This window comes from Sinohyriopsis cumingii, chromosome 17 (genome assembly GCF_028554795.1).
Source record: "Sinohyriopsis cumingii isolate HCF-2022 chromosome 17, ASM2855479v2, whole genome shotgun sequence".
NCBI classification, from domain to species: Eukaryota; Metazoa; Mollusca; class Bivalvia; order Unionida; family Unionidae; genus Sinohyriopsis; species Sinohyriopsis cumingii.
Window position 1 is genome coordinate 97,798,174 of NC_142977.1, and position 16,648 is coordinate 97,814,821.

A 16,648-nucleotide genomic window follows, 5' to 3' on the forward strand; every position below is an offset into this window, starting at 1 on the left:
CCTGTTGTTCCATGGTTTTTACCTGGTTCTTCCTCCATCAGTTACACTGGCTGTTTGTACATAGCCTATCTTGTGCTGAGAAATGGCATTAAACAACAACCAGCATGTATAGTATGAATCAAGACAACATTCACAATTGCTTGCTGGAGTTTGTTCAGCATTTTGAAATAGTGTGGTATTTAACAGGTTAGTGTTAGGACTGGTCATCTTGGTGTCAGAATAATGTGACTGGGTGGGACATCATGCTACATGTCTGTGGCATGACGCCCCAGTGCTAGACATCGCTATGAACTGCCACACTGCAGACATCGTAGCGATATGACTGAATTTGTTTTAAAGCTATATTAAAAATCCAGATCAAACACATACACTATTGTTTATCTTAAGATGCCCTCTTTAGTTTTATTATATGTATCTTTCCTAATTTCAGTGTCACTTTACACAGTATGAGGATCATATCTGGTATTTTAGCTTTTTACAATTGCAAGTTTAGGAAATTGCCGTAAAGCTGCATGTCAGCATGGATCACCAGCCATTATGGAAATTGTGGGTTCTAGCTAGTTTTAGTTAAGTTTGACTAGATACAGAATCAGTTAGGACTAGAGGACAGTTCTGGATGAAACCAGGAAAATGAGAAATTACTTATTTCAAAGATACAGATTTAGAAGGCTTGCACTTAGATATCAAAGAGATATGTTGATTTGGGGGTCAGTGTGAGAGTTAAAAGTAATTATGATGCAAAAAAAAATCTTTTTGTTGAATAACGTTTGTTCTGGAATAAGCACATTGACCATTCTTTGTAATGCCTTGTACTTTGTGTAAGAAAGAATAAACCTGTTGAATTAGTAGGTCATGATTGTGGTAAGTGTCGAAAGAAACCAATGGCTTTTGTGCAGTAAGTTTTGTTCCAGACCACATGGTTGTACCTTGATTAAGGTCTGGGTCATTGACACCCATTGGTCAATATTCTCCAGATTCAGCTATGCCCATGTATGCATACATAATAGTGAAAAAATTCACCTGAAACTGACATATCAATGTATCAATCATGTTTCAGTTATAATACACAGTTCAATGCTAAAGGTGGAGAATCTATTTAAAAATGATGTATATGATATAAAAAATACATTTAATCTTCAAAGGCCAAGAATAAATGTCATTTGCCTATTTATTTTTTATGTGTATTGATGTGTATCATATTATTGCATATCAGAACATTGCATGATCTCATTGTTTGTGACTTACAGCATAGAGGACTTTAAAAAAGCATGGGGTAGGGATGTAATGTGCCATTCATGGTACTCAAGTTGTTAAATTCAAAATTAAAAATGTTCCAAATTTACAAAAATGGAACTAAGAGTTAATTTTTAAATACTTCTCATTTCTTCTGATTCACTGAAATAACAATGGCTTTGTGTAATGTGTAGGGCCTGGAATCTACCTGATCTTTTAGCTGAGCTGGTTTCCAGGTCCACCCAGCAGATGGTTTGATCAGATTGTTCAGCTATGTAGCCACATTTTTCTTTCTGGATTCAAAGTATTTGTTGTGAATTATCGTACTTAGATTTTCTTCTTTGCAAATTCCTGTATTGTGCACAATCGTGTAATTCGCCTGCTGCTTAAAAGAACTGCATCATTTTCTGTTGTGAGGTTTGCAGTGACATCATGGCCATCATCATTCATATTGGGCCCTAAACATAATGACGGCAGTCATTCCATGTCTTTTTTATTGACCAGTTCTTTGAAATTAGAATTTTATAATAATGGTTACTTACCATATATGCTCCAACTGCAAACAGCACAGACTACAGATCTGGGTCTGTGTAGCTTGTTAGGAGTAATCAGTAGAATCAGTAACATAGACCCAGATCGGCAGGTGCATAATGCTACAGAAGATCACGATCTTTGTTGTTTGCAGTTTTACTGGACTTACAAGCGAGTGTATCACTTTTTAACCATAACACCACTTCCGCTTCTTTTGTGTTTCAGGAACATGCCAAATGCTAATCACTTTATTCAGAATTGTTAAGAGTTGTCAATAAAAACAAAGCACCTGTAAGACTGGGATAAGGAGCACTCTTAATGTCATACACTTTTGGTAAAAGAAAAATTAGATGCCACACCACAGTAAAAATTTATTTAGGTGGCAGAGTTTAAGTTATGTCTGTCAGTAAATGACAAACAACATTTTTTATTTAAGCTGAAGGAAACTTGTCATAAGGCATTTACCTCAGGGTCAGTAAATGTGATGAAAGCATGCTAATTATTAGGACTTGAGCAGCTGTAAACAATAGAGAGGGACTGAAGAGGGGAAGAGGAATTGGCAGAGGGGCGGCATGGCAAAGGAGAAAAGGGCCCATAAAGGGTATGGCACCTAAAAGAGGTGATACCCTGTGTAAGAGATAGGGAAAGGTGCTCTGCCATTCTGAAAGTGGCTAGGAGAAACACTAGTGTTTTTGTCTTTTAATGGCTAGCAATCCCCATCCAAGGTTGTGGGCCATTTGTATATGCATACATGTGATTCTACTGGCAGTAGGACAAAAATACTGTTTTAAAAGAATCTACTGCACATGCTGTTTTATAGCTGAAATTTACCACTTTTAAAAATGAAAAGATTTTTAAAAATTTGAAGAAAAAAAATGTTTTTGTACAGCAAGCTATATGTTGCAGAAACCAGCCAGAACAGGTGCACTGATGCATGGTGGGTAATCGGATGAAGAGTTAATGTTATTAAACTAGAGCTAACATGTGTACACAACATGTACATTGATTATCCAGGGGATATAATTTGTAGAAATGAAAACAAAACTTGCAATTTTTTAGGTGTTATAAGTAATAAAGGGATCAAAAATAATCCATGAGGGCTTTTGAGTCTTTGTTTTAAAATTAGTCAAACTTTGGTTGGGATGGTGGAGAGATAAACAGGAGAGATAAAGCAAGAAATAATTTAAGCAGAAACACTTGTATTTTGATTTATTTAAAAGGTGTTTTTAAGGACAGCTTTTTTGTGGTCAGTTCATGTCAAAATTCTGAAAAGTGCTTTCTCCTAATGCTAAAAAACAGTGGATAAGAAATATTACAAGTTCAGCAATAGTAACAGATATGGGAAGGTGAGTTGCAAAGGTCCAGAGCTTACATTGTGTGTTTCCTGCAATTTTAGGATAGTATATGGATGAAGAAATTATATCACCATGCATGATTCATCTATAACACACACCCACTTTGAAGGCCTTGTTTAAGACTGGATCAAAGGTGGATAAAATGGCACTTGCAGAGACCTTGTTTGCAAATTTTGTGGAAGAGCACATTTTACCATTCCTCATTGCAGATAATTTTTACTAAACTAGCTCAAGTTATGTTTCCAGACTCTGCGACTGCACATAAATTTTCATGCCATCATACAAAGACAGCACACCTTTTCAGTCAAATCCTAGCCCCCACTGGGACTGAAAATATGACTTCTTGTCTGAAAGTTTGTTGTCATTGAGAATACATATTATGGCAGAATTGCACTTGTTTTGTTTTCAGTTCCCATGAAACACATGAAATTAATGTCGATACAAAGTCTGCTTTTTAGAAGCCCAGTCTACTGATACTGATACAGATTTTGAAATCTACTGATATGATACCCTGGTTCTGTCACATGTATGCATATGACACATCTTGGCATGGTTTTATTAATGTCACTGTTTTATGCAAATCTTGCATCTCTTGGTTGTATTTGTGCTCAGTTGATGTCACCAGTCAGTTATAGATCCCAGATTGTCTGACTGTACAGTCTAATGTAGGATAACTGTTCTAATGAAGTCTGACTGTACAGTCTGCTCTAACGTAGGAGTACTGTTGTAATAAAGTCTGACTGTACAGTCTACTCTAATATAGGATGACTATTATAATAAAGTCTGACTGTACAGTCTAATATAAGAACTATTCTATTAAAGTCTGCACAGTCTGCTCTAATATAGGATGACTATTGTTATAAAGTCTGCTCTAATATAGGATGACTATTGTTATAAAGTCTGACTGTACAGTCTACTCTAATATAGGATGACTATTGTAATAAAGTCTGACTGTACAGTCTAATGTAAGAACTATTCTATTAAAATCTAGTCTGCTCTGATATAGGATGACTATTGTAATAAAGTCTGACTGTACAGTCTAATATAAGAACTATATTACATTCTGTAGTCTGCTCTAATATAGGATGGCTATTGCTATAAAGTCTGTACAGTCTAATATAAGATAACTATTCTATTAAAGTCTGTACTTTCTGCTCTAATGTAGGAGTACTATTGAAATAAAGTATGATTGTACTGTGTACTCTAATGTAGGATGTCTGTTGTAATAAAGACTGATTCAGAGTTCATCACTCTCATCAGCTGCATCTTGGGAATAATGAAACATGCAAGAAAGGAACCTTTGAAGGCATTTTTAAATTTTAAAATTTCCCATACCAGTAGTGTCTTATTCAGTATGCATTTTAAGACAAAAAAATGCATGTGCTGCAAGAAAGTTAACAGTTAATGGGAAAACAAAACAATTACAACTTGTATAAATGTCTTAAGATAATACTGGTACCAAATTCAATCTGATTCAAATCAGATCTCCACTGTCCTAGGTGAAGATCTGACATTGTCTGCTTAGGGATCATGTTCTGGTGACCTTTGAAATAGCCAGAGGAAAAGCAGCTCTCAAAATTCTGAAAGGGATTCAAATCATTTGGCACACATTTATGCTTTTCAGCCACACTGCTCAGTCTCCCAAATGTGAAGGTATAAGATTTCATTTGATTGGCTGATAAAATTAGCAATTATGGTAATAACATTGGTCATCATCTTAATATGACCCCTGATAGGTCACTGTCAGATTTTCACTTAGGACAGTAGAGATCAGATTGTAATCAGATTGGTACCAAATCATATTTTGAACAATACATGTATATGCAAGTAAGGTAAACCAAATGTCAGTCACAAGGATCCTATGTTAACAATTTCTTCCTTTCTGTCTTATTTACAGGGTGTTTTCTGTGCATGCATCCAGGCCAGAAGTCACCACTGATGATGTTTTGTCTGGTGTTGACAAAACACAAGCCCAGCAAATGCAGGAAGAATGTATCCTAGTGGACATAAATGACATACCAGTGGGAACAGCATCCAAGAAAAATTGCCATCTAATTCAAAACATCAACAAAGGTCTAGCTTGGTTTTTGAATTACGTTTTTTATTGTAGTATCCCCATATCTTAGCAGGGGTTCATTGTGATGTATTCTGTTTCACCATCCATATGTCAGTTGCTCTTTCTCTTAATTACTGGGTGAAAATTCACCACATTTAGCATGTAAATTGCGTGTATGGTAACAATTTACAAAAACAGTATTTATTTTTGACCTCACCCCAGATGTCACTGGGAGTTGATTAGAGGTCAGATATACCAAAATTGATATTACAGTGGTAATTTAAAAAAAATTGTATCAGCCTTAACACATGCATTCAAGTAACTTTCTAAGCTGGTCGGAATAATGATTGCAGCCTCCTGTTACATCCATATTCCTCATGGGCAAGTAACTTTATAAGCTGGTTGGGACAATGCATGCTGTAGGTAAGTAATTCTAAGCTGGTTGAGACAATGCATGCTGTAGGTAAGTAATTCTAAGCTGGTTGGGACAATGCATGCTGTATGTAAGTAATTCTAAGCTGGTTGGGACAATGCATGCTGTACGTAAGTAATTCTAAGCTGGTTGAGACAATGCATGCTGTAGGTAAGGAATTCTAAGCTGGTTGGGACAATGCATGCTGTAGGTAAGTAACTATCTAAGCCTGTTGAGATAATGCATGAAGGCTATTCATTTTTTAAGCTGGTTGGGACAATGCATGCTGTACATAAATAATTCTAAGCTGGTTGGGATAATGCATGCTATGCTCAAGTAACTATCTAAGCCTGTTGAGATAATGCATGTAGGCTATTGATGTTTTAAGCTGATTGGGATAATGCATGCTGTGGGTAAACAACTCTTTAGCTGGTTGGGACAATGCATGCTATGGGCAAGTAACTATCTAAGCCTGCTGAGATAATGCATGAAAGCTATTAATTTTTTAAGCTGGTTGGGATAATGCATGCTATGGGCAAGTAACTCTTTAAGCTGGTTGGAATAATGCATGCTGTGGGCATGTAACTCTCTTAGCTTGTTGAGATAATGCATACTATGGGCAAATAACTCTCCGAGTAGGTTGGGATCATGAATGCTTTAGGCAAGTAACTTTGAGCTGATTAGGATAATGCATGCTGTGGGTAAGTAACTCTGAGCTGTTTGGAATAATACATACTGCCTCCAGATCTGCTGAATGTATCTCACTGGAGAACAAATTCTATTTTATCCCATGTTGGTACTGGAATCACCAAATCCATCGATGGCTTGCCTTAAAATCAGAATCATTATCCATGGCTTTCGATATTTTATCTGCCTGAACCCTGATGATTATTCCAGAGGATGGAACACCTTGTGAGCAGCAGGGAAGTCGTACAGACCAGGTGGCTCAGATAAATTTAACCCTCCTACCAAACATTTATCCGTAGAAGCCTCAGAATTCAAAAATAAAGCCTCCTACGAAAAATAATCCGCAAAATTTCAACCCAAAGTGCATTTTTAGGCATAAAAAAAACAGCAATTTTTTGGGGGGGTATTGTAAAATTTATTTGTGATTGCAAATTCCGACTGCGGATACTAATTTTATTTCACAATAAAACAATATTGTTGAAAATAAGATGAGTCGAAAAGTTAGCACAGTTGGAGAACCTTATTCGGCCAGATTAGCGCGAGAGCAATTAGCGGCATTAAAGAAGTTCATTCCGACAAAACAATTATTTAAGAAAAATATTCGTGGTTACGAAGATATGCAACATGGAATTTCAGAAACTTCGGCAAAATGGTTGAAGCCAGTGACCGGAACAATTGAACAGGTTGTATATGGCGACGAAAAAGATCCAGATACCAGGAAACGCGGAATTTTTCCTATGTTGAAAGGTATTGAGGAGCAATCACGAACATTACCCGAGCGATTAGCAATAGCAGCAGCGGCGCAACAACTTGCAATTGATGATGGAGGACAACCTGGAGGTGGAAAACCGGGAGGAAGAAAAATCTCAATGATAAAAGGGAAGTTTAATATCGATAATTTAAGAGAAAATTTCACCGATGAGGGATGGGAAATAATATCGCAGCCCCTCTCGACATTGTATAATATAGATGAGATTGGCCAATTTGCGGAGGAATATTTTAGTGGTCGAACTGAATTTTTGACTGCAGTGGGGAAAAAAAGATATGCAACTCGCGATAGTTGGTATGATATGGTATATAAAATTTACACACAAACAACATCAATAAGTAAGACAGCGGATCCGCGTTACAGAAGGTTTTTAGAAACGGCAAGAGATATACAAAGATATAATAAGCAAACGGCGGAAGAAAGAAAACAACTGGAGAAAGAAAGAAAACAACAGGAAAAAGAAGAAAGAAAACAACTGGAAAAAGAAAGAAAACAACAGGAGAAGAAGGAAAAAACTAAAAAACGAGGGAGAAAAGAAACATCACAGGAAGATATTCAACCACAGGAGCCAATATTTCAACCAGAGGAATTAGGAGCTAGACCAAAAGAAAGAACTCCACCTCAGAAAAAGGAAAGAAAACCAAAAAAGAAAAAAGATCAGAGTGATGAACCGATAATTGTACCCGAACATGTATCATCACCGGCTATTAGTGTGTTTAAAATTGATCCTAGTGTAACAGCGGATATTTATTTGAATCCAAAAAGATTTTATTTACTTGGCGACTATGATTCAGTAGTTCAAATAGCTGCGGATGATTCTACGAAAAATAAAAGATTCTTTTTGCGAAAAGAATTTGATGCTGATAAAGTTAACATACTTGATTGGTATGCGATAATGTATTTTGGTAGTTTAGGAAAACCAGTAAGATATTCCGATGAAGATTTTGCGAAATTTTCATCGGATGTTGGTAATTACAGAATAAAGTTATCAGAGGGAAAAGCAAGATTATCAACTTTAATAACACCTAAACAAGATAGTCCTGAAAAGTTTAGTCCTAGAAAAATTTATAATCCCACAGAGGAACTTATTTCTAAATTAACATACCCCCCGCGTGTAAAATCACTTGAAGAAGTTTCTATTTTACAACCATATGCTCCTCTTGAAAAGGCTGCTATAAGCCCATATCTTACTATAAAGGATAAATATCCTAAACAAGATAGTCCTATAGGGGATTTGCCACCGAAGTCATCGTCGTCAGGGTTATCGTCGTCAGGGACATCGCCGGGATCACCATCAGAGGAGAAGAAATCTTCATCGCCGTCAGACGATTTATTCTACGTAACGCCATTGGAATCTCCAGAAACAAAAAAAACAGGAAGTGGATATTCAGTTTGTCCCGATAGTGTTGTCAACGATGTATCTCGTCTTGAAGTATTAATCGGAGGAAAGCGAGCAGGAAATAATTCTCGTGAGATAGTCAACGAAGCATCAGATATTTGTCAGCGATTATTCCGTGGTGGTATCATCGATTCTCACATTTACAAGGAGTTTGTCGATGAACTCATCGATTAAATCAACACAATTGAAATAATATGATTATTCATAAACATCAACGCAGACCTAATCAGGTTCGCATAGTAAACTCTCGATTGCCAGTATACAAATATATTCACGGTAATGGATTCGGCGATATCATTGGAAGTCTTGTCACGCGAGTAATACCTAAAATTGGACCAATGGTAAAACAACTAGGATTGAAAGCGATAGGAAAGATAGGTGAGACTGCTGTTTCTGGTATCGGTAATTTGGCCAGTAAAGGCTTCAACGCTATCAAAAATAAAATATTAAGTTTAGTACGTAAAAAGCAGCCTGTCAAATTACCCATTACCAGCGAAATGCCACCCGAAGTTAGTAAGGTCATAAATGATGCGGCAAATAAAAAAATAAATGATCTAGCACAGGAAGCTGCTATAACAAATCTAGCGCAGGAAGTTGCTAATACAAATCTAGCGCAGGAAGTTGCTAGGACAAATCTAGCAAATACAAGTTTTGTTTCAGGTGATGGTCTTCGTTTTAGACGATATTATTAATAATAAATGTTCGCACAAGTGTCAAATGAAGTATTTGACATGGATGAACCAGTAGGTAGGGATACATCAGTGCGAGATTTCCAGTATTTCTCGTACGATACAGTTGAGCCCGATTCAAGAAATCGAAAGGAAATACAAGTCCACGATACAACAAGATATTTTCTTCCATCTGAGGCGTATATCGAATTTGTTGGGAGAATTGTAAAAACCGACGATACCAACTTTGCGGCGGCTTATAATATAGGATTTGTTAACAATGGTATCATGGCATTATTCAAGAACGCCACTTACATGATCGATGGAAAAGAGATTGAGTCAATCACGAATAATGTTGATATAGCAACGACGATCATAGGACTAGCAAGATACTCTGATGATTTTACCAGGTCAGCCGGTCCTAGTATGATGTTCGCCAAGGATAACTCTGAACATCCTGAAAGCAATCCGTTTATTATCAGACAACCGAATAATCGTGCTGTTCCTCCTGTTATTGCTCAAGCCGATGGTCCTACTCCTTTCGAAGATATGATAATTAATTCCACTGAAGGTTACAACCTTGGATTTGCCACGCGAAAGAAAATGCTAGTTGGGCTTGATCGAAGATTTTCCTGTGCAATTCCATTATCTCATATTTTTGGATTTTGCAGACATTTTAGAAAAGTTATTTACGGAGCGAAGCATACGATATCTTTTGTTCGAGACGCCGATGATAATAGAGCCATCTGGCGAGAAGCTGGTCCAGATGCTGGCAAAGTTGTCCTTGAAAAAATTACCTTGTGGATGCCAGCAATAACACCGTCGATGATTATAGAAGAAAAATTATTGTCATTTATGAATCAAGGTGGAAAATCCGTTATGTCCTGGCTAACAACTATGACTGACTCCTACGATATTAATATGAACGGAATATTTACCTGGCGAATTGCTTCACAACAAGGTTCTTCCGCACCAAGACATATCTTTGTTGCTCTCCAAAACATAAATAAATACGATCAATTACACAGTCACATGATATTTGATAAATTCGAGGCAACAAATGTTTCGTTGAGAATAAACGGCCAACAAGAACCTTCCGAGGAAATATCTATTAATTTTGATCAGTATTCTACGGCCCGCGCGTATCATCGATTGTTAAGTTTCATGGGCCGCGATCAAAATATTGATACCGGATTGCAAATATCACAACTAGATTTTAATACACTCTATCCTATCTATTACTTTTCCCTGGAACATCTCGATTTAGTAAAGCAGTCGGTTGTCGATATTCATTTCAAAGCCAGAATTAACACAGGAGGAAACGCAAGAGCAATCGCGGTTATTCTCAGCGATAGAACAATGATCCTAGAAGGTATTAGTGGAAGAATGAGAGTCATCGATGCACCCGTAGAGAACATGTAATAAATTCTAAATTTAGATTAAGTGATTATTAATATGCCATACGATCACGTCAGCGTAACTCTGACCCCCGGTCAGGTGAAAAAACTTCATGCAGCAACAACAGCACGACGAGGTTTAAGTTTAACCTTAAAAAGTAATCAACTTCACGGTGGACCTAATAAACTATCGTTAACTAAAAATCAACACGGACATTTCACCAGAGCCAGATCAGCAAATACTGGTATTCGTCTGAATCTCTCAATAGGAGCAATCAGAGATATGATCAAAGTAGGTGGTATTTTTCCTTTATTCGCCGCTATTCCAGGATTAATAGCTGCGGCGGCCCCCATGATTGCAAAAACAATAGGATTAGGTGCACTCGGTGGGATAAGTACCGCATTAGGAAAAAAGATCGTCGGAGGAAGATATCGCAAAAAAAAGGGAGGATTTATCTCCCCCTTCTCTCTTCTAGCAAAATTGATGCAGCCGCAACAAGGATCCGGCCTTTATCTAAGACGACCCCCGTACGGATCCGGTCTAAGTCGATCCTACCAGCCTCAAATTTAGATTTAATCAGTGAAGCAAAAAAAAAGAAAATAAAATTTTTCAGAGGCGTATTTATGCGAGATCAACTACCAGATAAACCAAATCCTACCGAGACAGGAATAATAAATCTTGATAAAAATTCCGGCCCTGGCACTCACTGGGTTGCTTACGCGATTAATCCTCGCGAAATCATTTACTTCGACTCATATGGATTAGCACCGCCGAATGAATTTATCAAATACGTGTCAAAACTAAAACTTCCGGTTTGGTATTCAACACTTCCAACACAAACATTAGCGGATCCACCAATATGCGGTCCAGAGTCAATTAATGTCCTTGATGCAATTTCAAAATCATCTCGTCCTTTTCGCAAAATTTTATTTGAATATACCGTAGATAAATATCATGGTTGACATTTACGGTAGGTCTCTCTTTAGGAAAGAAAAAAAAGATGCAGTCGACATCGATACATCAAAGTTTGCAACCAAGAGCGATATTAACAATCTTTTATCGTTATCAGAAGTTGATCCTGGTGAAGTTGCTGTTTTTCAAAATACAGAAGGGCGATTACAAACTAGCAACGTCAAAATAACTGATATAATTAAGCGAGACGAATACCGCGATCATATTAGTCAATTTACTCGCCAATCGGAGATGGTATTAAAATCTGTTGCTGATATCGCCGATATTATAACAAAGTTACCCCTGAAGGCTGATAAAACATTACACGACGAACTTCAAGATAGAATGACAAAAAGACTTAACAAACTAAATAACGATCTTAAAAAACTTGACGATATTTTAGCTAAATTTAGCAAAAAATTTGACGAGAATATAAAAACATCCATTGATACTTCCTCCGCCGCAAACGAACTAGCAAATAAGAAAGCCGATGACGATCTCAGCGAGAAAATAAAAAAAATCAACGAGGAAATTACTAGTATTCTTGCCGAAATTAACGAAGTAAATATCTCGATGAGTCAGAAAATCGATAAAACATCAATCGACGATCTCAACAAAAAAATAAAAAAAATCAACGAGGAAATTACTAATATTCTTGCCAAAATTAACGAAGTAAATATCTCGATGGGTCAGAAACCATCGATCGACGATCTCAACAAAAAAATCAACGAGGAAATTATTAAACTTGGTAATGTTGTTGTTCCTGAATTTACCAGGGGGATTAACGCGATGCAAGTACAAATAAAATCCATCAACGATGAAATTAACGTGGTACGTGAATTAGCGCGTCAAAAAGTCGATACATCAACGTACGACGAAAAAATTCAAGATTTAAACACGAAACTTCTTGCTGCAACAACAAAAATTGATCAATCCGCCGATAAAACTGGTCACGCCACTGACGTAAAGCAATTAGGTAGGGAAATTATCGAAACAACCACAAAAATTAACGAAATCAACACAAAAATATCGTCAATGAACCTTGGAAGATTATCGCGAATTTCGATACCAGAGGAAGTAGAAACAAAAAATCTTACCTGCAGTGTGCCATTTGTGGTAGAGGTACGAAAAGAGGAATGGTGGACATACAAGGATAATTCATTTACATTTAACCCGCCAATTACGGGTATGTATCGAATATTCATTCAATCTTCGATAAATTTTCAGGTAATATCTAGCCGTAGCATCCACGAAAAAAATTTTAATTATATTATGCACAAAGGTCATGATAATATATTTATATTAGAACCACCAGATAGAACCATCATGGGAATTGTGAATTATTCTGTAATTTTCGAATATTTAGCCGAAATATAGGCAGTAATCCCGTAATTGTTATCGTAGATTAATAAATGACCGCATCGGATTACCGTTACAATCAGGCGCGATCATGGCAGGATTCGTTGCGAAAACAACTTGACGATTATCAAACAAAAATAAATAAATACCAGCGCAAATTAGTTATCATTGACGTTGCAGTGTACGCGGTATCTGCTGTGGTCGCTGGTGCAGGAATAATTCTATCCGCAGTAACAATGATAACGCCAATCGTTGCAACAATAATAATCTCGTCAACAACAGCAATCGCTGGTGTTCTTAATATCATCGCAAAAAAGATATCCTCGTGCACAAGTGAAAAGTTATCTTCGTATAAAAATAAACTAACTAAAATCAATGACGCATACTCGAAATTATCATTGTTACTTTCTGAAAGTCTCAACGATGGTATTATATCCGATCTAGAATTTTCTTCAATGATTAGTATTTACTCGGAGATTGAACAAATGAATATTAATAATGTCCGAGTTAGCCCAGATCGTGACAAACACGACACCGCCAACAACAACGTTAATATCGCTAAGTTCAACGAAACCCGAGTTTAGTATTAATTTCTCAACACCAATTAACGTTAACGAAATTGCATTAACACAGTTGCGTGTCTACAACAGCTGGCCTAATGTTAGATCGAAATCATTCGGTAATTTGATGCCAAATAATTCACTTGTTTTTGCAAATAAGAATAAACCCGATGGAACACCCGATTGGATCGTCGTTGGTATACCAACGGGCAGTTATGAAATTGATCAGCTGAATAATGAGTTTACCACTAGAATATCAAATTTAACCGGCGATGCTACTCCGGGAATAAAGATATCTTCACATGATCCAACACTATCGTCAATGATAGAAGTGAAATCACCGTACGTGGTAGATATTTACCAATCATCGATCAGGAATATATTAGGTTGGCCCGAGGTCGCACCTCTGATAAAACCAAAGAAATCGGATGTTATTATTCCAGGTTGGTATGATGAAACCCTTCCAGAACTACCGGAACCAAAAAAGGAAGATTTTACAACCGACGAAGGATGGTATGGAGATATCAAACACAAACCTTTGATCCACAGCGCCATCAATCTCATGAATAACCACAAAATTAACCTAGTAATATTCGCTTTCACTTTTATTAACGAAAGAATTCTCTCATGGCTGCCTCTTCCTAAAATCCCCCCAGATGTAAAAATCTTCGACGCTACCCACATTAACAGGATAATAGCCCCCATAGACGGTATCTTGGTAAGAAGAACACTAGACGAGTTTATTCAAGAACACGAATTACAATTAAATTTATTGCGAGGATCATTTCATGAATGCATCCTAAATAAATCTGGTTCATGTAACGAAATTATAAAACACGTGAAAATTTTAAATCAACTTGCGAATGATATTGAATATTATCATGATATGTTTATTCGGGCGATAGTCGACGATATATCAATTGCCGACTATGTTCTTCCTATTAGCAAATTCGAGTTGATCAAGAACTCGGGTGAGAAACAAAAATTCATGAGAGTATTTGAATTAACCGAGGAAACACTGCCAAATTTCAAATTTCCTAATTCTGATTTTGATGCGATGAGAAAATCCGTCACTGATACCATCGATGATTTATTTCCGAAATTACATTCCGCATGGACCAAAAAAATACATTCGGAATTGATTCTTAAACACAATAACGATCCTGACAAAGGTGGACGACATATATCGCCGGGTATCGTTAATATAACGGAAGTTATCGCGATTTATCTTCACGCGGATGTTGTCGAGGGTAGCTACAACGTGGATTCGTCAGAATCAAATCAAGCCCATCAGGGTTTTATTTTATATTCATTTTCACCTAGCGCATCTCCTGGTTATTTGATAATAAAAGAACCAATGAATCCGTTTTACCTGCGATGTCATAATCGATTTTTGTCAAGAATAAATTTCAAATTAACGGATCAAAAAGGAAATTTACTTGATATACGCGGAGAAACTGTAAGTATCAATCTTTTGGTGAAATCGTGAGAATCTCTGATTTTTAAATCGCAAGTGAGATTTTCCAAATCTGTATCCCAGAAATATTTCTGGGGAAAAAAATAAATAAAAACCAGGGGAAATTTTCAAAATTAATCTTTTTTTTTTGTTTTGCGGAGATATTCAATTATTCTTCGTCACTCTCCGAATCAAATATTATTGGGATATAAGAAAATTCGATCCAATTGCCGAGATTATATGAAAATGTAGCGTGGATTATTTTTTCTGCCGCTCGCCGCACTGATGCTGAACTAATATTATAATATTTCGCAGCTGATTTCATCGATTCGAAAGCGATCTCTTCACCTGTTTCTCGATTTATCGATTTAACCGCCTTAGCTGGTCGCCGTCCGCCACTGGTATTACCAAATCTTGCATTTTCACTCGGAGTTACCGCGCGAAGATTAGAAAGTTTGTTGTTAAGTTTATTTCCGTCAATGTGGTCGATAACCAAATTATCCTTGATGATTCCATGAAAACACTCGAATATAAATCTGTGAGAAAGATAATTTATTTTTTTATTCTCGTTGAAGTTACACGCCAAATACCCCGAATTACAAACATTACCGAGATGATACTTTGTTTTGATATTTCTGATATTACCATCGGCAGATGCTTCGTAATTCTTAATGGTAGGATGAGATCTATACTCGTGTGAGATTTTCATTGCAGGGATCGTTGATTTGTGATTCATATACAATATTCTCTTTGTTTAAATCGTAATTTGCTTTGAAACGATTAATATAATCTTCTTCACATTTTATCACTGAGGAAGATCTTTTTTCATAATATCTCCGTAACTCACGATATTTCTTTCCTCCACAAGAGAAACATAATCTTGTTTTTCCTCGAATACCAACTTGGCAAACTAAACATCGTTGTGGTCCTTTGTTGCCTCGTCGAATTTCGTATATATGAGCGCCACAATATTCACCTCTGCAGGATTTGTTACATGATTTTGTTGATCCAACTGTTATCCACGCGCATTGCTTCATTATATTTAGATATTTGTCTAAAATATAATAATGGATATATTTGATCTTGATGAGGCAGAATATATCATTCCTGAAGTTGATAGTGCGAAGAAGGAATTTTTCGATGATGGAGCGATTCATGTTTGGTCAACTTGGAAAACTAATTTTGTTAATGCTACGATGAATCTAGAGCGAGCGAAAAAGATAATCGAACATATAAAAAACTCACACAAAGAAGAGAGATTTATTTTCGGAATAAAATTTATTGCACAAATGCCCGATGACATTTGGATTATTCGTGATAAACGAGATCCGGTACGCGGTGGTAAGAAAAATGTTGTTCTTGATAAAAATTCGAAACCAGGATTGCTGCTGGGGATTGATGGTCCTTATTATGCTAGGGCGTATCCTTCTAGTGCTGTTGTTTATGGAATTTATCGGCTGAATAATAATCCTGATGTGAAAAATCTACCTGCGATGAGGGAATCTCCGATAATAAATTGTGTAGCTGAGCGAGTTATCGAGCACATGAAAAATGCTCGTCGCGGATCTGGTCTAACTCAATTGAGATTGGATAAAATTAATTCATGGGCAAAGACAGTTGTTGATGGCGCATCAATCGATGATGTTGCTGCGTTAAGTAAGAAACTTAAATTTCCTATTACGGTTAAAACACTATCGGGTGAAATATTATATTCATCGCCGTATAATTCTCGAGGAACACCAATCGAAATTGTTGATCATAATTCACATGCGTGGAGTCAGTCGGTAATGATATTCCCGCGAGATCGTGTTGTT

General features: G+C 36.7%; 1 protein-coding gene across 1 annotated transcript in view; it reads left to right on the plus strand.

Moving 5' to 3' along the window:
• LOC149779508 (isopentenyl-diphosphate Delta-isomerase 1-like) overlaps window positions 1-16,648 on the plus strand; it is a 33,059-nt gene that overhangs the window by 2,497 nt on the left and 13,914 nt on the right. Inside the window, exon 2 of the mRNA XM_089940219.1 lies at window positions 5,017-5,192. Coding sequence (XP_089796345.1) covers window positions 5,017-5,192 — 176 coding nt within the window. The remainder of the gene's footprint in view (window positions 1-5,016; window positions 5,193-16,648) is intronic.